The sequence below is a fragment of the Purpureocillium lilacinum genome (genome assembly GCF_023168085.1).
Source record: "Purpureocillium lilacinum CBS 284.36 DNA, scaffold_7, whole genome shotgun sequence".
In the NCBI taxonomy this organism is placed as follows: Eukaryota; Fungi; Ascomycota; class Sordariomycetes; order Hypocreales; family Ophiocordycipitaceae; genus Purpureocillium; species Purpureocillium lilacinum.
The window spans coordinates 2,492,814-2,512,945 of record NW_027072117.1 but is presented as its reverse complement, the minus strand read 5'-3'; the positions used below and the strand labels follow the sequence as shown (position 1 = coordinate 2,512,945).

Here is a 20,132-nt window from a genome sequence, read left to right as displayed (position 1 = left end):
TGATAGGCACTAACAGGAGAGTCGCATGGATGGAGGGGAGGAAGAATAGCAGCCTCCGACGCCCATGTCTTACCTGCCTGGACTTGGTCTCCAACGCGCACGGGCACCGAGCTCCCTTGAGCCTATCCTAGCCCAGGCCAGGCGTCAAGGGCCGGCTCCCGTCAGTCCGAACTCGGACCGCCCGACACAGTGGCACGCGTCCCGAGGCGGGTGGCCTTGCTGCTGCAAACGTGCGTCGGGAAACGCGTGGCAGCCAAGTCAGGGGGCGCGCCGCAGCGTCGCAGCACCAAGAGGGTCGGATTTCATGCTCCCCCCGAGCTTAAACTGCAGTCGCCTCCCGTTCGTTGGACGGGCCTGATGGTGTCCACTGACCACCACCCCGGCCCAAAGGTAAGGTGTGTCGAAAAGGGAAACAAAACCCTTGGGCAGGGCACACCGCGGTTAAGGCACGTGGATTGTCTTCCTTCTTGTCCTTGGGGTTTTCAATGTCTTTTCATGTGCCGGGACAGTCTGTGCAGAACCCTGACGATCTGCATGCATAGCACATGCGTACTAACGCCGCAGATGCAGTCTACATTCGTACTCGGCAGTCGAGCCATGTAAGCTCTGTGGCAACTCTTCCACTGCCGGGGAGACCGCATTCTCCTTCGCAACCGCGCCTCGTCCGGCCCGAGAGAAGCTGCCAAGCTTTCCAAGAACATGCTGCAACCTACTCGCACCTAATGGTTCCCTAGATAAAGAACGCTCTGTCGGTTGCCTACCCACTGGCTCAATACTGACGCCCAATCCGGCGGCTCGGTTCGCGCCCGACCCGTCGTCCGCGGGGCCCACTGGGCGAACGTAGGCGCCCAAACTGGATCCTAAGTTAGATTCCTGGGAATAGCACCGTCTAGCAAAAGCACCCTCGAGACTGGACGAAGCAACAGTGCCTACGAAGTAGCCTCGGGAGCAGCACCGACCACAACGACTTCAGTTTCGCAATGCCCTTTCGTCGGCCCAGGGTTCGCCGTCCCCGCAAGGAATCCCCTGTCAACAGGCGTGCTCGCTGGGCGGACAGCTTCCCCGTCCGGCCGTCAGCCGTGAGAATTGAACACCCTTCTTCGTGCGCCCATCCCACTACCCGTCCCCGGCGCCCTCCACCGCCCGCAACCTCGAGCCGCGCTTACCACGAAACCTTGTTTTGTGCTCTGTAAAATGTACTTTTGTGCCGTTCTGCCACTGGGTCGGCCACGCTTCTCGTCTGATCCTGTGTTTTTCATCCCTTCATCGAGAAGGTGCCGAACTTGCGCCACCACACGTCGTCGCTAAACACCGATGCGGCCCGATCCCGCGCTCGAAACATGGACAAGAACCACAGGATACCCCCGGCTCGTCGTCTCCTGTGAGAAGTGCACACCCACCGTAGCTGTAGGAGGCTGCTCGTCTCTGTCACAAAGGGCCTGGCTGACGGGAGTCGTCCAGTTGGTGGCTGAGATTCCCATAATGAGGCTGTCTCGTCCAAAGCCTGCGGCAATCATGGACGTTCGACGCGGTCAAGTACCACCACCACGGCGAGCCCAGGGCGGTGGTGGTCTGGCCCTCAGCCCTGCCGGCTGCTCGGTTCTGGAAGCCAGCTTCCGAGGCGCCGCCCTTGTTCCCTGGTTGTAACTTGTCTCGAGCCAATTTAGCCTCGTCTCCCCTCGACGCTCGGGCCGACGCCACATGCATGGCAGTCACGTTTTGTCTCAATCACAACTGGCAGCGGCCGAGGGCTGAGACAGAGAGGCAATCTCATAACAAATGCATTACCGCACATCATACCAATTTCCAACCCTAGGTAATTACGCAGCCTGCTCCTGGCCTCTACGACTTGTCAGCCCGCTCCGACCGCACGCTCACTGGGTGGTCGGCGTCGGCCTCCTCGTCCAGCTTCTTGGCCGTCTCCGTCACGCCAAACAGCTCGTCCATCTTCTCCAGGCTGATGCCCTTGGTCTCGGGCACAAAGAAGTAGACGAAGAAGCCCATGATGATGTCGAAGCTGCCAAACATGAAGAACATGCCCTGTGTCGGGTTAGCGCTGCGGACCCGCAGGGAGCAAATGGGCATCTGAGACTTACGTATCCGGCCTTGCCCATGGTGGCCTGCATGGTGAGGACAGCTGGGGGCACGTCAGTCTCTGTGTTTCATCTTGGCACTGGGGCGCAGTCTTACATCGAGCCATGACAAAGTTGAAGAGCCACTGAGTGGCGGCACCGATGGCCACGTTCATGGCACGCAGGCGAGCCGTCGGGATCTCAGACACGAGAATCCAGCAGGCCGGGCCCCAGCCGAATTGGAAAAGAGCAGCCCAGAGATAGATGCAGGTAATGGCGACATATCCGAAGGCAGAGACCTATTTGTCATGTCAGCCTGGCAGAGCTCAAGCAGGAAGAGGGCATCACGGCGCAGGGCGACGTACTGGCTCGCCCTTGACGGGTGGCTGCACTCGGCCGTAGATGCCGATGATGTACAGCACAATGGCCAGGGCACCGCTCGTCCACAACAGAGCCCAGCGGCGACCGAGCGAATCAGCAATGAAGAGGAGGAACACGGAGCAGGCCGCCATCTTGACGACGCCGTAGATGCCCGTGGCGAAGAGAGACGAGTCGGTGCCGGTCATGCCCAGGTTCTGGAAGATTTGCGGGGCGTAGTAGTTCTGCGAAGCGGTCAGTCGCGGGGTCGATACCGCATATGTCAAGGGGGGCAGAACTCACGATGGCGTTGACGCCAGTCATCTGCTGGCAGACCATGAGCACAATGGAGATGATGGCGCGCTTGCGGTTCCCGGGGATGAGGAACATCTCCTTGAGCAGGGTCTTGGCGGTGGCGTCGCCCGTCAACCGCCTCTCGATCTCGAGCTGGCTGGCCATGTCCTGGATCTCGCTGGAGACGTACTCTGAGTCGGCAGGGAGACTAAGGTGCGTCAGTGGCTGCCGTCGGCCGCGTGCGGGACATTGGAGAATACACACCATCGCAGCTTGACGAGAATCTTGGTGGCTCGCTCCCAGTCATCCTTTCGGGCGCACCATCGCGGGCTGCGTTGCGTGTAAGCATATCATCTTCACCAGAAGGGTCGACTTCGGGGACACACCTCTCCGGAGCCAGGAACATGCCGCCAATCAGGAAGCTGTACGATATTGTCAGCGGGTGACTCCTCTTGGGACGCGTTGCGAAAGGCTGTAGGCGTTGCAGCTTACACGGCAGGGAGGGCCTGCAGGGCGAGAGGCACGACGTAGACGGCCGGAGCGGGCACGTGAAGGAGGCAGCCGTAGTTGACCCTAGACGGCAGTGTCAGTTCAGTTTCTGCGCGTTGGCTCAGAGCCTCAGACACTCCAGCGGAGGGGGGCAACGCACCAAAAGGCCACCATGATGCCAAAGACGATGAAGAGCTGGTAGAATGCTGCAGGTCACGCACGTCTGTCAGTCATCGCTCACCCACCGCCGGGACATAGAAGAAACATACCCGTCAAGCCACCACGGATAGACCTTGGCGCACACTCCGACACATACAGCGGCGTCAACGTCGACGCCGCCCCGACACCCAGCCCGGCAACAAATCGCCCAACATACATGACAGCCAGCGTGCCATGCGCCGCCGACGCAGCCTGCAACGCAACACCAATAGCCGTGAGCACACCCGTCGCCATGAGGCACAGCCTGCGGCCGTACTTGTCGGCGAGCCAGCTGGTGGCGAAGCAGGCGGCGAAGCAGCCGGCCTGCAGGGTGGAGACGATGTTCTGCTCGAGGTTGGACTTGTCCTGCTTGGACTTGTTTGCGGTGCCAAAGGTCTCCTGGAAGGCGGGCATGGCGAGGACGCCGCCGATGGCGCCCGTGTCCCAGCCGAAGAGCATGCCGCCGAAGCACGAGGCGAAGACGAGGGCGAAGACGCGCCAGCCGTAGATGACGTCTGGGTCGGAGCGCATGGCATCGTTGCGCACGATGGAGCGGAGGATCTTGGCCATGAGCGCCATGTTGACTTGTAGTGGTGGTGGTATCTCCCCACGGGGAGATGGCCGCTCTTCTAGGTGTGTTTTTTCTTTAATGTTCTTGTTCAGTCGGCTCTGCGGAGCGACGATAACGGCAACGACAAAACAAAGACAAAGCGCTGGTTTGATGGGTGTGTTGACACCTTTTGCGCGAGCCCAAAGCGCAGCAGCCCGTGTGCGTTGCGATGAGAAAAAAAAAAGAGAAGAGTGAGACGGACGGGAAGACGTCGAAAGCTGCTGCTGATGAGGATGGTGGTTCCCCGCTACTTATGGTTATATCGTTTCAGTTAGTGTTGCACCCCAGGCCGGGCCCGGGTCCGCCTCGGAGCTACCCCAGTCACCACCCACCACCACCCTTCACCACTACCACTACCCGACCACCACCATCCATCCATCATCTGGGATGGAGGAGGGGGGGGACAGAATGGAAGCCCGGCTTTGACAGGCACGGCGCCCCGTGGCGTCCCCCATGCGCGCAGGCGAGCGCGACCGATGCGCCATGCCGCTCGCTCGTTCGAAGAATCTAACCAGTCGGTCGTCTAGCGTCGGGGGGCTCGACGGGTGGGGGGTGGCTCCGAATTGGCATCAATCAGAGCTGGCCCTGGTTCACCATCTTGGTCGTCTCTGGCGGCGGTGGTGGTGCAACGTGCGCTGATGGCGGCCGCCGCCGTCGAAGTCGTTTGTGCTTCCATGCCCGCGCCGGCCGGGGACACTCCCTTCTCTCGTGGCGTGCGGTTCCCGCGTCCAATTGGCGCCTGCTTGGAACATCCCAACAGCACAGAGTTCCTTCCTCTGTAGAGGTGGTGGTTTTATTCCCTGCCTGCCGCGCTCGCCGTCGTGGCACCAGGAATGCAACGCCCACTGCATGTCGTCGCTGACTGGCGTCCCCTGCGTCCTAGTCATGTGCAACAGAAGGCACCCAATCTATCTGTCTGCTCATCCTCCAATACTGCACTGTACTGTACGTGGCCGTGGCTTGGATGCCACGCCCATGCCAAATGCCAATAATCTCGTGGCACGGCGTTCAGCCCATGCTCCCTCCTGGAGTCCTGGTAGGGTCCCAAGATTCGGATTTCCATCAATCATGCAACCCCCCATATGAGTGGTTTCTCAAGGGTTTCCCTGCTTGCGACGGGAACGACAGCCGTGGTGGCACCTGTGGCATTTGATCACAGCAGGCCTGCGCCGGGCAGCAGTTGGTGGAAAGGCGAATCCCACGAATGAGCGCGCGCGGGTGGCCGTCGCCCGGCCTCAAGATCGTGCGGCTGCATGGACATGGGCAAGGGACATGGGTTTGGCGCCTCGCCGCCTCCGCCTTTTTTTTTTACCCCAGAGCCGGCTTGGCTGTCGTCGTCGTCGTCGTCGGGTTGTGCTTCGATGGGCGGGCCGGCGTGCGGCGTAGCTTGTTTGCCCCCCCTCCCCAGCCAAGCCAAGCCCAGTGCCAGCCCTTCTGAGGAGCGAAAATGCGTGGGGAAGTTCGTCCGAGTGCTCCGCTGTTGGGGTGGGCAAATCAGCCGTCGGCGCGATTGCAGAAACGCGGGGGGGGATGGGGGCCCGGTCATTGCCGGTGCGGAGGAGGAGGGCGGCGATCGTCTGGAGCCAGCCATTTTGATGGAGACAAAGCGATGCGGCCGAATAGGGATGCCACTGGGCCATGGAAGTGACACGAGCAACACCCCCTTGTGCTGATGGCCCTGCTGGCGGCCTGCTAATGGCCCTGTCGAGGAGCAAACGCCGCGCTACCCCCGGTCAGCGGCTATTCAAGACGATGTCAAACGCCGACATGGCTGATGGCTGACGTGCGTCGCACGATTTCCTGCCTGTGACGTTACGGTTTCGCTGATGCTTGGGTGCTGGACGTTTGGAATGTGTTTGCTCTGGGTCATCCATGTTGCCGCGAGGTGGAGAACTGGGGACGCTCCATGTCCCAACGACGGTTGCTTGGCGAATGTACACGGAGCACGAGTATCAAGGGCTTCGTATAGTCGCTGCCCCATTGCTGTGTTACAGATACATGCTTCGATAGTGTTCACCAAGTGTCTGGGAAGTAGGTGTTGTGCCCCCAGAGCCATGCTCTTCACCAAGCACATCCCACATCCCTCTGAGCCCCCCCTGTGATCAAGCTACAATGATACTATGCCCCATCTCGAGCCATCTCGGACTCTAGCCACTTTGGTAACTCGGGCGGTGCATTCCACCCATCCAGATACGTCTCCTTGGGGACGCCGTCACCGCTGGGCTTGGCATATATCGCAGACACGTACCAGACCGTCTGGCCCTTGCCAATGGTGTGCTGCAGCGTCGGGATGACAGTGCGGCTGTCCACGAGGTTCGAGTTGGGGTCCGCGTTAACGAGCATGGCGCGGCGGCGCGGCGACGACGACGACGACGACGACGACACCGGCGGCTCCAGGGCCTTGATGCCCACGGCGCCCTTGGACACGGCAAACGCCCCGTCCGCGCCGGCTGCCCAGCCCGCAGGCGTGTTGACGTCGTAGTTGCCAATGATCTTGGGAGACGTGCCTTCGCACCTCTCCGAGTCGTAGAGATCGAGGTACCTACCGTGCTGCGAGCTGACGTTGCAGATGGCAAACGAGCCGTCGGCCGTCATGACCTCCCTCCCAGCCTCGATCTTGTGGATGCGCAGGTGCCAGTTGGGCGCCTCCTCGGTAGACGGCACGAGCGTCGTCGTGACGCGCACGTCCGAAAACGGTCGCCATACGGAGACTAAGACGGGCCCCCCGCCGCGATCTTCAAGCCCTGCATACTCGGAGAGGCGCCTCGTCCTCCAATAGTCCCCGCCGTCGTCCGACAGGCCGAGCTGTGACGCCAGGGCGTACTGCTCGAGCGACAGCAGGCCCGGCGGCACCGAGTAGCCAAAGGCGCTGCTGTACGCGAAGCCGCCGTACTTGGCGTGGGAGGCCTTCATGGGGTAGCCGCAGGCCTGGCCCGACGACAGCAGCATGCAGTGGCCGCCGCGATAGCTTCATTCGGGGTTCAAAGACACCGGCAAATGTTAGCCTGGCAGTTGGGGGCCGGAGAAACATTTGATTGGTGGCAAAAAGAAAAAAGGAGAGCATGAACGGTCCAGGGCGGCGGCTCTCACCTCATGATGTGCCCGGGGTGCTTCAGGGCCTTGACTCTAGGGAAGACGCTACTGTGTAGCTCTTCTTTGGATGTCCAGAACGGGTGGTCCTCGGGCACGGCAAGGCAGATGAAGGCTATGCATGCCCAGTACTGCGGGTTGTGGGTGCGGACCGGTATTAGCCTGAGGTGGGACACACACACCCCTTGATCGTTCTCGGCACGGCTTGGATAAACTCACTGGGCTGCCTGGACTGTTGTAGTTTTCAGTCAACTGCGTGTTTGTCAGCTCCCGAAATATTCAAACACACATTCTGCAAAGGGGGGCGGGCGTGTGCGCGAGTTGGCCTCGTTCGATTTTTTGTTTTCAACTTACATACATGTTTGGATACGAGTATCCAAGCGACAGCGTGCCGCTCGACGTCCACATGTCGGTCTGCGTCTGCCACCACCGCAGGTTGCGCAGGACGATGCCCTTGACCATGCCCCAGGTCAGGGGCGCGGGGAGCTCGACGTCTGCGTACGCGAGGGTGCTCCAGAAGGCCACCATGGCGAAGCGGTACCCGACGCTGCGCCCAAAGGGGATGGCGCGGCCCTCGTCGTCGTGGTAGTGCACCAGGTCCAGCGCGGCTGTCTGCGCGCGCCGCTTGAACTCTGCCACGCGGGCTGGGTCGTCGGCGGCGGCGATCTTGGCGTAGAGGAGCTGGAGAGTCTGGATGGCGAAGCTGGACGAGTAGTAGTCCATCTCTGCGTGGTGTAAGTTTCAGAACGTTTCTGGAGGAGTTGGCGTTACGAGAGGGGGGGAAACGCACGGTGGATGCCCTCGGGCCCGTCGTTGGACCAGCCGTCGCCGCGGTAAAAGGTGTCGAGGTGCTCGATGTCGCGGTCGAGCCTCTCCTGGGAGTAGCGGCCGCCGTTGCGCTTGAGTCCTAGGTTGGCGAAGACGCGGAACCAGAGCCAGTTGGTATTGGGCATGCTACGTGACGTGTTAGTCTCTGTTTCATGCCTGAAAGCCACGGGCTGGTGGGCACAGAAAAGGGGATTAATACTTCTTCTCGTTGATGGAGTTGCCGAGCCACGTCTCAACGTTGGACCGCTCCTTTGGGGAGAGGGACTCCCAGAAAACGGGGGCAACGGCAAGCGTATATCCTGTGTTTGAGCGATGAGAAACACGACGCTCCTATGGTAAGTGTTGAGTCTTCCATTACTCACCCAGGGGACACATCTCGACCATGCGCTGGTCGTTGTCGCGCGGGAAGCCCCAAAACTCGGGGCTCTCCGGGTCGGTCCCGGCCTTGAGCCCGGCGACCCATCTCTCGGTGCCGGCGGGGTACTCGCCGCCGCCGGCGAGCAGGGAGGCGAGCCCCCAGAGCGGGCGGGCGAAGCCCTCGACCTCGGAGGCGGCGGCGTCGAAGCGCACGGCAGTAGCGCCGGGGCAGCGGACGCGGGCGCGCCGGGGCGAGAAGAAGGGCGTGAGGGGGTCGAGCAGCGTCCGGAGCAGCTCCTGCACGGAGGATCGGCCGGAGAGCGGCACCTGCGAGAAGGGGTGCGCGGCGCCGCCGTCGTAGCCCAGGGTGAGGGGGGTGCTGGCGGCCATGATGACAAGTTGAAAGTGGATTTATTAGCTGCTGGTTGTGCTGCTTGTCGCTGGTCCGGGTTCTGCTTCCTTGCAGTGACGGCGTGTAAGTCAAGTCGAGCTGTCTGCGTGACCAGACTAGATAGATAGCTTTACATGCCACATCTACTTCCGTACAAGCTGCAGCGTCAAACGCGTCACGGCGGCGGCGGAGGGCTGCATTTGCCAAATAAAGAACCAGGGCGGCGTTTGAGCCGCGGCCTCGCACAGGTGGGAAATCAAATGCCGCCTGGGCGGGCGCGCGTGTCTAGGCTTCTAGGCTCCGCAGCCGGACGCCCATGCCGCGCTCGCGCATCGCCGCTATCGCTGTCGCTGACGATTTGATGAACGGCGCGCCTCGTGGAGCTTCCATTTTGCCTGCTTTGCGTCTGCCGTGCGGGCTGTGGGGTGGGAACTGGGGAATCGGAATGGGCTCACTTGCTGGGCCGGCAGGCTGGCGGGGGATTCGGGCCAAGATGGAGCGATCGATGGTGATGTGCAAGCGGGCGAGGGGGGGTCCCTCCGGGTAAATTGCTACCGAGCGGGTAAGTATGCACATTGTTTGTGATGGGCTTCTTATGGTGGGTATGAATGGATGAGTTTGAGCTTGCGATTGTGATGGAGGCCATGACAATGGGAGCTCGTGCGATGTTTGTCGTCCGGCACCGTTTGCGAGTTGCGACAAAGTCAATAAGGAGCGAGACAATGGGTGCAACAACAAGGTTAAGCCTGTCATCGGTCGCCGAACCTCTTCAACGCTGAAGAATCATCCCCACTTTCTCCTCCTCCAAAGTTCAGATACTGTCACCTCAACTTTCATCACCAACGACGTCAGTTTTACCTGATCTACCGTGATCGCAAGTTCGCGTTACAGCAGGCATCGCATACGCTTTCATCACGCAGCAAGCGTCGCACAGACCTTCAAAACTCGAAGAAAGCATCACGCAGACTTTCATCCTCACTCGACGTTCTCGAACCATCTCATCCTATACAACGTCAAACCGCGACTATGCCACCGCGCTTAACCAAGCGTGCGCCCGCCGCCAAGGCCAAGGCCGGCAAGTCTGCGAAAGCCATCGCGAAGCTGCTCACCGACCCCAAGTCCGTCCTGGCGACGGCCGATCTCTACGTACGGCTTCGTCCCTTTAGGCTCTCTCAGACGAGCGCCTTTTCCCTTTGTCTATCACCACAGCTCACCGTTTCCACCTGCAGAGACTACTCACCAACCCCAAGGCGCGGGACGTCCTAACCAGCGAGGAGTGGGCCGAAATCACGGCGCTGTTCCCCGTCGCATCACCACCACCGGCAGACACAGAGCTCAGCGTCGCCACGCTCGCCAACGACCCCGGGTTCCGCCACACCTGTGCCACGTACAGTGAGAACCTCGCCGAGGGGCGGCACGATGCCGGCTGGTTGGAATGCGCGTGGACGGCGCAGGCGCGGAGGAAGGCCGGTGCCTTTGACGCTCATCTCGCGGCCAAGTTTGAGGACGAATGGGGCGTCGCGGCGCCTCAGGCGCAGTCGGAGGAGTGAATGACGAAGCGTGGTGCGGGAGAATTGGTATTGCACAGCATCTCATGGACGGAGTCTAGGTAGCGTGCGTATTGTCAGATTAATTTTTGACCTCTTTTTTTGAGTGAGTGCAGACGTATATCGGTCGAAGCACATTGACACTGTGAAAACAACCGGAACAGCACTGGAAGATATTGTGGGGCGGCGTCGCAACTTTGACTTCATACTCGCGAGTTGGCGACTTGCCTCACTGAAATTCTTCATCCAAAGTTCAGCTCAACGCCCTCGCCGCAACACCACGCAATTTACAGACGCAAAGCCACAAAGTCTCAAGTCAAGTCCGTGTAATATAACTACAGGGCCGAAGGGCATCACGGTGCGCCCAAAACACCTCGCCGAGACACCGTGCAGCCGCCATGGCATCCGTCTCGAGCGTCCACACCCGCTCGCACAGCCTGCTCCTCCTGCAAAAGCTCCTCAACCTGCGCGACGCCGCCAGCCCGCTCACGCTCGTGCTCGACAGCCTGGAGCAGCCCGCGGGGCCGCTCGTCGCCGAGTTTATTACGCGCGCCAAGGTTCGTGGGCCGTTCGCAAATCGCCCGCCGCTGAAAAGGGGGAACTCACCGCTGACACACACGCTCGCCGTATAGATCTCCAAGACCAAAGTCGTATTCTTGTCGTTTGCTACGCTCAGGAAACCGTGCGGCGCCAATGTGCTGGTCAAGGCTGCTGGGCGGGACCTCGCGTCCGTGAGGCGCGAGCTGCTGGCTCACGTCCCGGCGTTTGATCCAGCGCAGGCAAAGGAGAAGCCGTCACAGAGTAAGCGCATGCATCACCACTTATGTTCAGATCACATCGCCGAGGCTCATGTCTAACTCGTTGCGCAGGAGCCGCCATTATTATGGACTCCGTCAACAACCTCGCGTCCGCAGACGCAGGATCTCTCGCCGCCTTCCTATCTAGCATCCTCACGCCCGCAGTCTCCATCGTCGCCGTGTACCACGACGACGTGCCCATCATCCTGCCCCGGACCTTCAACGAGTATGAGCCGCACCCGTTCACGGTCCTGAGCCACCTTGCCACCGCCATCCTGCGGGTGTCGAGCCTGCGGCAGGAGGTGGACCGGCAGAGCGCCCGCAACCGCGCGCTGCAGGAGCCGGAGTGGGGGCTCAAGGAGGATCGCGAGGGCATCATCATCGGCTTGCGCACGAAGAGTAGCAGAGCCGACGAGGACGGTCGCGGGGTCGTCATCGACATGGAACTGCGGCGGCGCAGCGGGAGGACAGTCGCCGAGAAGTTCATCCTGCAACCCCCCGCCGCCGCCTCACCTGCCACTGGACGTGCGCCCGGGAAGATCTCCCTGCTAACGGACCACCGCATGTTTGCGAAGCCCGCAGCAGAGGGCGGCGCGGGCGAGGGCGAGGAGGAGCCGGAGAGCACATTCAACTTGGGTCTTACGGAGAAGCAGCGCAAGGATAGAGAGGGCATTGTGCTGCCGTACTTTGATGCACAGACGGACATCGGCGCTGGCGAAGGCGGGCGGATATTGTACGAGATGGGGAGGGAGGACATGGATGACTTTGACGACGAAGAGGACGAAATATAGGTCCCAGTATTAATACAGGAAATACAAGCAAGTGCAGCGACGTGAATGTGGCTGAGGGCTGGAGAGTTGATGCTTCTTGATCCGATGTAGGGTAGCCGAGGAGGGGGGGTCCAAAATCTGAAGCTTGCGTGGAGCCAAGCGTTGCTCCCCTAATTAGCAAGTGGGCCAGCCACTGTGCGTGGGCTGTCGCATCTTCAACACCACGTCGCCTCGATCCTCGATCCCGCCCCGACACCAGACAACCACCACATCGCCTCCGCCCTCCTCACCTCAACGCAGCACCACCACGACGACGGCCCTGCCCAAGCCTCGAACGAGCGACATATCCACACATCATCGCTCGCGGCCCATCTCCTCCGACAGAACGGGCGCCCCGTGACCCCCGCCCCGCGAAATAGGCTGCCGCGGCACCGTGTCCTTTTCTTGACACGTTGTTGGGAGGCGCTTCTTCCGACGGGACGCCTTTTATACCCGCCCGCCGCCGCCCCTGGCTCTCCCCTCCCGGACCCCATCTATCAAGCACAGCGCCTTGCACAGTCGACGGGCAAGATGATTCGGTCGACGCAAATATCGCGGCTGGACGGGCTCATGCTCTGCGCCTCGGTCGACGACGAGCAGGTGAGAGCTTGCCCCTCTGTCTCTTCTCCCCCCTCTCCTCAGTCGTGCGCAGGTAATGGACGGGGCATCGACATGCCCTTCGCTCCTCCGTCCGCACGAGCTGGACCGACCGCCCGCCTGGCCGCCCGACCGACCGAATACCTGACTGACCCAACTCCTCCAAACAGTCCGACGGCGCCGCCCTCAAGGAAGTCAAGCAGCAAACCAAGCAAGTCCTCCGCAAGCTCACCCGCAACTCGGAGCCCCAAGCCTCCATCGAAACGGGCAGCCACGCCATCCACTACCTCATCGACACCGACGTCGTCTTCCTCGCCATCTGCGAGCGCTCCTACCCGCGCAAGCTCGCCTTCACCTACCTCGCCGACCTCGCCCGCGAGTTCCTCACCACCCACCCCGCCGCGCAGGTCCACAGCCCCCAGCTCCGCCCCTACGCCTTCATGGAGTTTGACAACTTCATCGCCAAGACGCGCACCACCTACGCAGACGCCCGCGCCGCCCAGAACCTCGACAAGCTCAACGACGAGCTCCGCGACGTGACCAAGGTCATGACGAAGAATATCGAGGACTTGCTCTACCGCGGGGACTCCCTTGAGAAGATGGGCGAGATTAGCAGCCGCCTCCGCGACGATAGCAAAAAGTACAGGAGGGCTGCTGTGCGCATCAACTGGGAGCTGCTGCTCAAGCAGTACGGGCCCTTTGCGGGCTTGGGCCTGTTCGTCCTGCTCTTCATCTACATGCGCTTCTTCTAGGACGAAGCCAGAGTCGAGGACATATAGAAGGGGAAAAGGGGGCCGGCGGGCCGAGCCGGACTGAACAAGCGAGGGAGCAGAGCGAGCGAGACGACCAACAAGCGTCTCTTGGCGGTAGTCTATGTACAATATGTGACTATACTAGGGTAGTGCCTCTGTGTTGCAGGCATGGTTTTGCGAATGAAGCGTCGTCATGTCGTTAATGTGTCTTTTGCCCCTTGGGGACTTACTCCCAAACTCCATTCTCTTGCGTAGTGTGAAAAAGAAGACCGAGCTCGCTCTCTCACATGATGGAGCAAGAGCTCGTCGAGGGTATCGATGGCGCGCCCGCAAGCGCCGCCGCGGAGAGGCCACCCGCCACGGGATGCTGCCACTCCAGATGCTCCTGCAGCGCCGCCACGTCGTCGAACTCGTACTCGGGCTTGAAGGCGTCTTCGTCGTCGTCCTCGTGCTGCGGCCGCTGCGCCTCCTCCTCGCAGTACGGGCACAGCACCCGCGCCAGCCAGTCGCCCGGCGTCGGCGCCACGTGGTTCGCCACGACCAGCGGCGGGTACACGACCGGCTTCGCGTGCCCGCCGGACATGGTGATGCCCGTGGCCTGCCAGCTTTGGCTGCTCGCCGGGGCCGTGGGCGAGCCGCCTGCCCCTGAGGCGCCGGCCCGTGATGTGGGCACGCTCTCCAGGTCTTCCCACACCAGGTGCCCGTCGCAAAAGTCGCATATGAAGGCGACGTCGTCCTCGCCGAAGCGCTCAAAGCCGCCAACCCGCGTACACATGGCCAGCTCCTCCATCTGCGCCCTCTGCGAATCGGCCGAGTCTCTCGCCGTCGTCATCGGCGTCGCCGTCGCCGTCGAGCTCGACTTGCTGCTGGCGGTTGTGCTGCTGCTGCCGGCGGCGGCGCCGACGCTCCTCTTTGGGCCGTTACCCGCCGCCGCCGCCGCCGCCGCCGGTGTTGCTGTTGTTGCAGCAGCGGTGCGTCGCTGCACCCTGTGGACGAGAAAGGCGCCGAGGCAGCGCTGCGACGACTCCTGGTCCGAGGTGAATATGCGCCTCGCGGCGCGGCGCTGCGCCCGGTGCAGGTCGCTCTGCAGCGCGTGCGTGTCGCGCACCCACACGGGGTTTATCGGGCCGCCGGACCTGCTCCAGTCCTTGAGGTTGTAGATGTGCGCGTCGAAGCGGGAGCGCAGCGCCCTAAGCTCCTCGACCGATTCGTCTGCCGCCCAATGTTCAGTCAGCGCGCGCGTCCGTCAACGTGCCAGCGACGATATGAGCCGCCCGCTCACCAGTAGCTGTGACGAAAGTCCGCAGCAAGAGGTGGCAGGACGACCAGATGAGACGGAGGGATTGGAAGGGGTGGACGGGAAGAAATACGTACGTTTCCGGTCGCGCTGGTAGTAAGACTGCCCGTTGACGAGCGGCGCCAGCTCCTGAAAGTCCTTCTTGGCCTCGTCGAGCGCCTTCTCCAGCGCGCGCAGCTGCTCGTGCTCGTCGGGCCCCCAGTGGCGCTTGTCGGCGAGGCTCAGGATGCGCAGCCCGTCGGAGAGGAGGTTCGCGATGTCGGCCAGCAGGGTCCCCACGGAGTCGAAGCCGACCATTGCTGGCTGGGGGAGGCGGGTTCGCTTCGGAGGAAAGGTGTACAAGTGCGTGCTTATTCTTCGACGTTCTCGTAGAGGGTAATGGCGGCGGCGCGGACACGGAGGAGATGTCGGGTTGGATCGGGAGCGCCCTCTTCAACGTTTGGTGGCACGAAACACACTCCCCGTCCCGTTCCCAGTCGCGCTGACGATTGAGCTCACGCGCGCGAGGGAGGAGATGCAACAAGGGGAGGCCAAGGGAAGGGGAGTGAGAGAGAGAGAACGAGGGTGACTCGAGGGAGAGAGAGAGGGCGAGCGAAGTCACCGGGGACGGCGCAGCGCAGGGAGCCACCCTGGTGCGCGCATTGAGGAAAACGCGAAGGAAGGCAGGCGCAGGCTCGCGGTCGGCGCCCCGGCAGATTTGACTTTTGGGCTGGCGATACGGGCAAGGCAAGGTGGTTATGCCGGCCCAGGCGCCAAGGCGGATGGAGCTCGGTGTGAGGCTGTGAAGAGCTGGCGGCCGTCCGGATCGTGCCGCGGGGGAGGGGGGGGACGGGCGGCGCAGCGCACGGGGTCGAGGGCGGGGCGCGCCTGTGTGAGAACAACGCGAACGTCTCTGTTCGGGCTAGTGGTGATGATGGATTGGTGAGGTGAGGTGAACAGCCGCTGCCAGCCACGGCTGCCTCGTACAGGGTCCAGAGTGCGGGGGGACCCTGAAGAAGAAGAAGAAGGAAGGACGAGGAGACGGGGGCTGTGATGGACCTGTGGGTGTCTATGGGAGAAAATGCCAGATTATAGATTAATGCTCCGTGTCTGGACGCCGTTCAATTGACGAGGTAGTTTAATGCACGAGCGGAGGAGGAGGAGGAGCTTCCCCCCCAGCGTGGAGCACCTGGCACGCAGATCAAGATCAAACGCACATGTCAAAACGGGCGGAGCTGCCGCTGAGGAGAGTCAGACGTCACTGCAATGCACCACCAAGGCATATTGCCGTGCAGGCAGGCAGGCAGGCAGGCCAGGCTTCTGACAGGCGCGCGCAAATCCAGTGGGACCTCACCTCACCCGTCACAGCTGCGGCGGGTGACCTCCCGCCAAACCGCTACTGGGGACCCCCCCGGTAGGGCTGTGCCGCGCTGCTGGCGGGCTGCCTCACAGCTGGAGCCCGCGCCTCCACCATTGCCCGTTCCCTAAGGTACCCCACGCTACTGATCCAGCGCGTGTTTCAAACCTTCTCGGCAATATCCAGCTTCTTTAGCCAAGTAGCAGGGCATTACGGCGAGGCCGAGCCTCTCTGAATCAGTTCGAAACAGCACCCGCATGGAACATTTCCCACATCTGTGACGACTGTTTGGCACCGCGGAAAGCTTCTTTTTCCGAAATGCCGTACATGTCCCTGCTCTACCGCCAGCCGGAGCTTGCAAGCGCAGACCTTACTTTAAAGCTCCACGAAGTAAAGCAGCTGAGCTTGCTCTGGTGGGAGAGATACCACCGGCGATAGAGCTTGATTGCGGCGCAGCAAAAGATTGTTGCGGACATGTTGGCAGGTCTTGTCACCCACAGAGTGGTAAGCTTATGGAGCGAGATGAGCCTCTCCGATCTCGGTTCTTGGCTCGGTGGTAGCAGGGACGAGATATTATTGCTCTTCTATATTGGACTTTCCTGCCCCCCCAGACCAAGGGTTACACCGTCGATATGGTCCGTCTGCCTCCGCAGGCTCAACGCTCCGCCTCCCGGCATCACCTCCGCTTGGTCGCCTTCTGAGCAGCCTCGCTGCCCGAAGCCTTGGCCTTGGCCTCCGTCTCCTTGACCGCCTCGGCGGCCAGCTTCTTGGCCTCGCCCTCCTCCTTGTCCTTCTTGACCACGCCCGCGGGCTGCTCGTCGTCGTCGCCGCCCTGGCCAAACTCGTTGACGCGCGTGTAGTCGACCTTGTAGGCCCACTTCTGGTACAGGTAGATGAAGAAGATGACGTCGTCGCGGAACGTGGCCAGCCGGTGCAGGATCGGCATCTTGATGGTGAAGGCAAACAGGTCGTCGATGAAGGTGTTGAAGAACTTGTACATCATGGCGCGGGCCGGCATGTGGGCCACGCTCTTGAGGCGGTAGTTGATGTACAGCGACGGGACCATCATGAGGAAGCCGTACGTGTACACGGAGCCCACGAGCGTGGTGATGACAAACGAGTACCACGACTTGTGCGACTCATACACGAGCGAGTAGATGCCGTAGGCGATGAGCAGGGGGACCGCCGCCATGTACATGTACCGGAAGGCAATCTCGTCGTACTCCTTGGTCTTTTCCTCCGTCTCGGTGAGCTTGTGCTTGTCCTCAAACACCACGTGGTACGGCAGCAACGATCCGGGCGGCGACGGCCTGAGGCGAACGTCGACCACGGTCGTAATCTTCCAGAACTCGATGACGATGCCCACGACCTGCGAGCCGAGAATCATCCAGCTCGTGTTCTGCGAGTTGTCGAGCAGGTACAGGAAGATCACAGTCTGCATAAAGACGTTGGCCAAGATCGAGCGCACCGAGATGCCCACGTTGTCCTTCTTCTTGCGGTAGTGCGCAATGTCGGAGCCAAAGGCCAGCGTCTCCAGTATCAGATGCGCTACGGTGACAAAGGCCGTGATGCCGAGCAGGATGGGGTTGGTGTCGATGAAAATCTCCTTGACCATCTCAATCTCGGTGCCGTCTCCGCCGCCGGGCAGCGACGCGCCAAAGGCGGCCTGACGGGCAGACTCCTTGGCGTTCATCTCGATCGAGGACATGATTTGGAACTGCCAGAAAGCCATGTTCTTGAGGTCAATGTGCAGCGGCAGCTCCTTGACAGTCTCGTTGAGGGGCGTCATGTGGTTCGTCAACTGCCAAAAGGTGTTGACGAACAAGAGAGGATCTGCATCGCATGTCAGCACCGCGCCAACTTTACATCAGGGGCAGTAACGTACAGTACCAGCCGTTCTGGCCGCTGCCGTCGCGGGCACCCGTCGCCTCGAGGCGCAGAAACTGCTTGACGGCCGGGGGAAGTTGCGCAAAGTCTCTGACGCCCATGGCGGGGACAAAGGCGAAGCTGGCATTGGGGTGGTAGTGGTTCGTGATGATGGGCCCCGTAGGCACCTCCTCCTCGGGCTCCTCTTCCTCGTTCTCCGTGCGAGCCTCGAGCAGGTTCCTCGTCTTGGCGACCTTCTTCTTGGGCAGGTACTGCGTCATGGGGTAGGCAAAGTGATAGGCCTTGCCCGCATCATAGCCCGGCTGCTTGGGGTCGAGCGCGCTGCCGGTGAGGCCAATGTAGAAGTGCCCCCAGAGCGTGCCATTGTTCTGCACAGCCTTGGGGACGGGAAACGTGGTATCAATGGTGCGCGCCTCGGAGCTGTTGCCCATGCCAAAGTTCTTCTCCTGCAGGACGAGGTACTCGGCGGGCGTCTCGGAGATGGGCGTCGGGTTGAAGGACGGCGACAGCGTCACGACAATGTCGACATGGCTGTCCTGGGGCCAGATGGGCGCAATCTTTCGGGGGATCGGCGAGTACGTGGCGTCCTCGTCGAGCTCCTTGGGGCGGAACTGGAAGGGCGGGATGCTCCCCGTGTTTCCGGTGACGGTGACGGTCTTGCCGGTCGCGGGGTCGGTCTTGAGGACGCCCTTTTGGTCCTTGGCCGTCATGTACGAGATGAGGACGTTGATGCCCAGGTAGACGGCGCCGCCGAGGAAGAGGCGGTTGAAGTTGAAGCCCTGCGCGATGCGCAATGCACGGTCAGTCGCATGGCCCCCATGATACAGGATATCCAGACGGGCGCGTCCAGGATGCTTCGGCTTACATGTCGCGGCTGCTGCTCCTGCTGCGCAGGCTGGCCGGCGGCCTGGGCCACTGCTGCTGCTGCGCCAGGCGAAGACATGGCGATGGCGGGCGGGTTGAGGAACGAGTCAATGCTCGTCGCGTCGCGTCGCTCGAGGGCCAGACAGCAAGCAGACAGGTCGCTTTCGCTGCTTGTGGGGTGGGTTGTGAGCTGGAGGTCGGAAGATTTGCGCGACGCCCGCGTGGCCACTTGGCAGGCAACGTTGCCAGATTGGCAGCCTGCATGCGCCCGTGTCTGGGTGGGTTTGCTGGGCTTCCAAGCCCCCGAGGGCCACCCTGGTGGGTTCGTCAGCGCGTGGGCCCGACCCGGTTCGCACGGTGGACGGCGGCAGACGCCCCGCTGTCGACGGCGGGTTCGACGCCTGAGGCCGGAGTCGGGCAAGCCTCCACCAGCATTACCTCACCTAGTCGACCAGCACACAGAAGAGGGCACCGGGCCACTGCGGCGAATGAGCAGCGCAGTTCAGCACCACGCACAAGCTCCAGCGTCCTCACGGGCTCCGGCGCGTTGGTTGCGCGTCTGCAGTTCAAGTCGGTCAGGCACGTTCAGGCCACTCACAGACGACAGGCCAGGCGCATCTCGGCTGCCAGGCCGCTGATTCGCAGCGACTGGAACCAAGCACGGCCCCCACGCGGCCTGCGGCCTGCATCTCCGTCCTTTGTTCGCCGTCCCCGGACCGGATGCACGCCGCTCCATCTGGTCCGCGCCGCCGACGGCGCAGCTCTCGCCTCGTCTTTGATGCCTGACCCGGGCGGCGTTGGCAACGGTCAGGCGTCACCGGCGCCCGCAACAAAGAACCGCCCACGCCACACGTCGAGCCCGGACCTGCATATCAATGATGCGGCTCCTGCAGTGGCATTCTCCGGGGAGACGCTCCGCCGAGTTCGATGCGGGTGAGAGGTGAGGTGGTCTGCTGACCTCCTGTCCGCCTCCCTGCCCACGGTTCAGCCAAGCCAGCGAGCCAGCCAACGCCACGGCCGCTGGGGAACTTGGCCCGGGAGGCGTCACGCGTACCTACTGTAGGGCCCCCCAAGCCCCCCTTTCGAACGCAAATCCCCCGGGCTGCTCGCAGTGACGGCGGCAATGATGTTAGCGTTGCGTCGCCCTCCCGACTCCACCGGCAGACCGACCGACCGCCCGGTCCAGCCCAGGCACCTTGGTGCCACCGCCCCCCCGATCGCCGAGCGAGGCAGTGACTCTTCCTTCCCCCGTATCCTTCATAATCAGCTCAGCGCCCACATCGGCCACGTACTTTTCTGAACTTTGAACCTTGAGAACCCTCTGCAGACGTGTTCCCGCATCGCCTCGTAAAGAAAAGATTGCCAATAGTCCAGCTCTGAGTGGACGCCTTCTCTCCGTCTCGGCGCATATCGTCCTGCCGTCTGAGCCGCTTAAACCGGCCCCCCCGCCTCTTTCTTCGTATCGGTCGTTGTCCGCCCACGCGCTCGCCGGCAATCCGTTGACTCACCCGCTGAAAGGCCCGCCGTCAACGCCCCCCGCCCCCTGCTCCACCGGCACTG

General features: G+C 61.9%; 7 protein-coding genes across 7 annotated transcripts; 3 read left to right on the top strand and 4 right to left on the bottom strand.

The window, feature by feature from the left end:
- Window positions 1-1,842: 1,842 nt before the first annotated feature.
- PLICBS_009662 (uncharacterized protein) lies at window positions 1,843-3,989 on the bottom strand (the record flags this gene model as incomplete). The annotated part of the gene is made up of 10 exons (XM_018325282.2): window positions 1,843-2,040; window positions 2,097-2,137; window positions 2,191-2,371; window positions 2,438-2,674; window positions 2,733-2,931; window positions 2,988-3,053; window positions 3,110-3,145; window positions 3,216-3,296; window positions 3,373-3,418; window positions 3,482-3,989. The coding sequence occupies 10 exons, from the start codon at window positions 3,987-3,989 to the stop codon at window positions 1,843-1,845; spliced, it is 1,593 nt and encodes a 530-aa protein (XP_018176676.2).
- A 2,149-nt stretch (window positions 3,990-6,138) lies between these two features.
- Window positions 6,139-8,685, bottom strand: PLICBS_009661 (uncharacterized protein; the record flags this gene model as incomplete). Its single annotated transcript, XM_065601698.1, has 7 exons — window positions 6,139-6,988; window positions 7,111-7,225; window positions 7,330-7,342; window positions 7,465-7,835; window positions 7,901-8,064; window positions 8,138-8,237; window positions 8,301-8,685. The coding sequence occupies 7 exons, from the start codon at window positions 8,683-8,685 to the stop codon at window positions 6,139-6,141; spliced, it is 1,998 nt and encodes a 665-aa protein (XP_065457770.1).
- A 1,027-nt stretch (window positions 8,686-9,712) lies between these two features.
- On the top strand, window positions 9,713-10,236 carry PLICBS_009660 (uncharacterized protein; the record flags this gene model as incomplete). Its single annotated transcript, XM_018325280.2, has 2 exons — window positions 9,713-9,832; window positions 9,916-10,236. 2 exons carry the CDS (start codon window positions 9,713-9,715, stop codon window positions 10,234-10,236), a joined length of 441 nt encoding a protein of 146 aa, XP_018176674.2.
- A 395-nt stretch (window positions 10,237-10,631) lies between these two features.
- On the top strand, window positions 10,632-11,821 carry PLICBS_009659 (uncharacterized protein; the record flags this gene model as incomplete). The annotated part of the gene is made up of 3 exons (XM_018325279.2): window positions 10,632-10,790; window positions 10,866-11,034; window positions 11,103-11,821. The coding sequence occupies 3 exons, from the start codon at window positions 10,632-10,634 to the stop codon at window positions 11,819-11,821; spliced, it is 1,047 nt and encodes a 348-aa protein (XP_018176673.2).
- A 549-nt stretch (window positions 11,822-12,370) lies between these two features.
- On the top strand, window positions 12,371-13,188 carry PLICBS_009658 (SNAP receptor; the record flags this gene model as incomplete). The annotated part of the gene is made up of 2 exons (XM_018325278.2): window positions 12,371-12,439; window positions 12,607-13,188. The coding sequence occupies 2 exons, from the start codon at window positions 12,371-12,373 to the stop codon at window positions 13,186-13,188; spliced, it is 651 nt and encodes a 216-aa protein (XP_018176672.1).
- Window positions 13,189-13,471: 283 nt separating this feature from the next.
- On the bottom strand, window positions 13,472-14,782 carry PLICBS_009657 (uncharacterized protein; the record flags this gene model as incomplete). The annotated part of the gene is made up of 2 exons (XM_065601697.1): window positions 13,472-14,400; window positions 14,563-14,782. 2 exons carry the CDS (start codon window positions 14,780-14,782, stop codon window positions 13,472-13,474), a joined length of 1,149 nt encoding a protein of 382 aa, XP_065457769.1.
- A 1,715-nt stretch (window positions 14,783-16,497) lies between these two features.
- PLICBS_009656 (uncharacterized protein) lies at window positions 16,498-18,651 on the bottom strand (the record flags this gene model as incomplete). Its single annotated transcript, XM_018325276.2, has 3 exons — window positions 16,498-17,654; window positions 17,707-18,487; window positions 18,574-18,651. The coding sequence occupies 3 exons, from the start codon at window positions 18,649-18,651 to the stop codon at window positions 16,498-16,500; spliced, it is 2,016 nt and encodes a 671-aa protein (XP_018176670.2).
- Window positions 18,652-20,132: the final 1,481 nt, after the last annotated feature.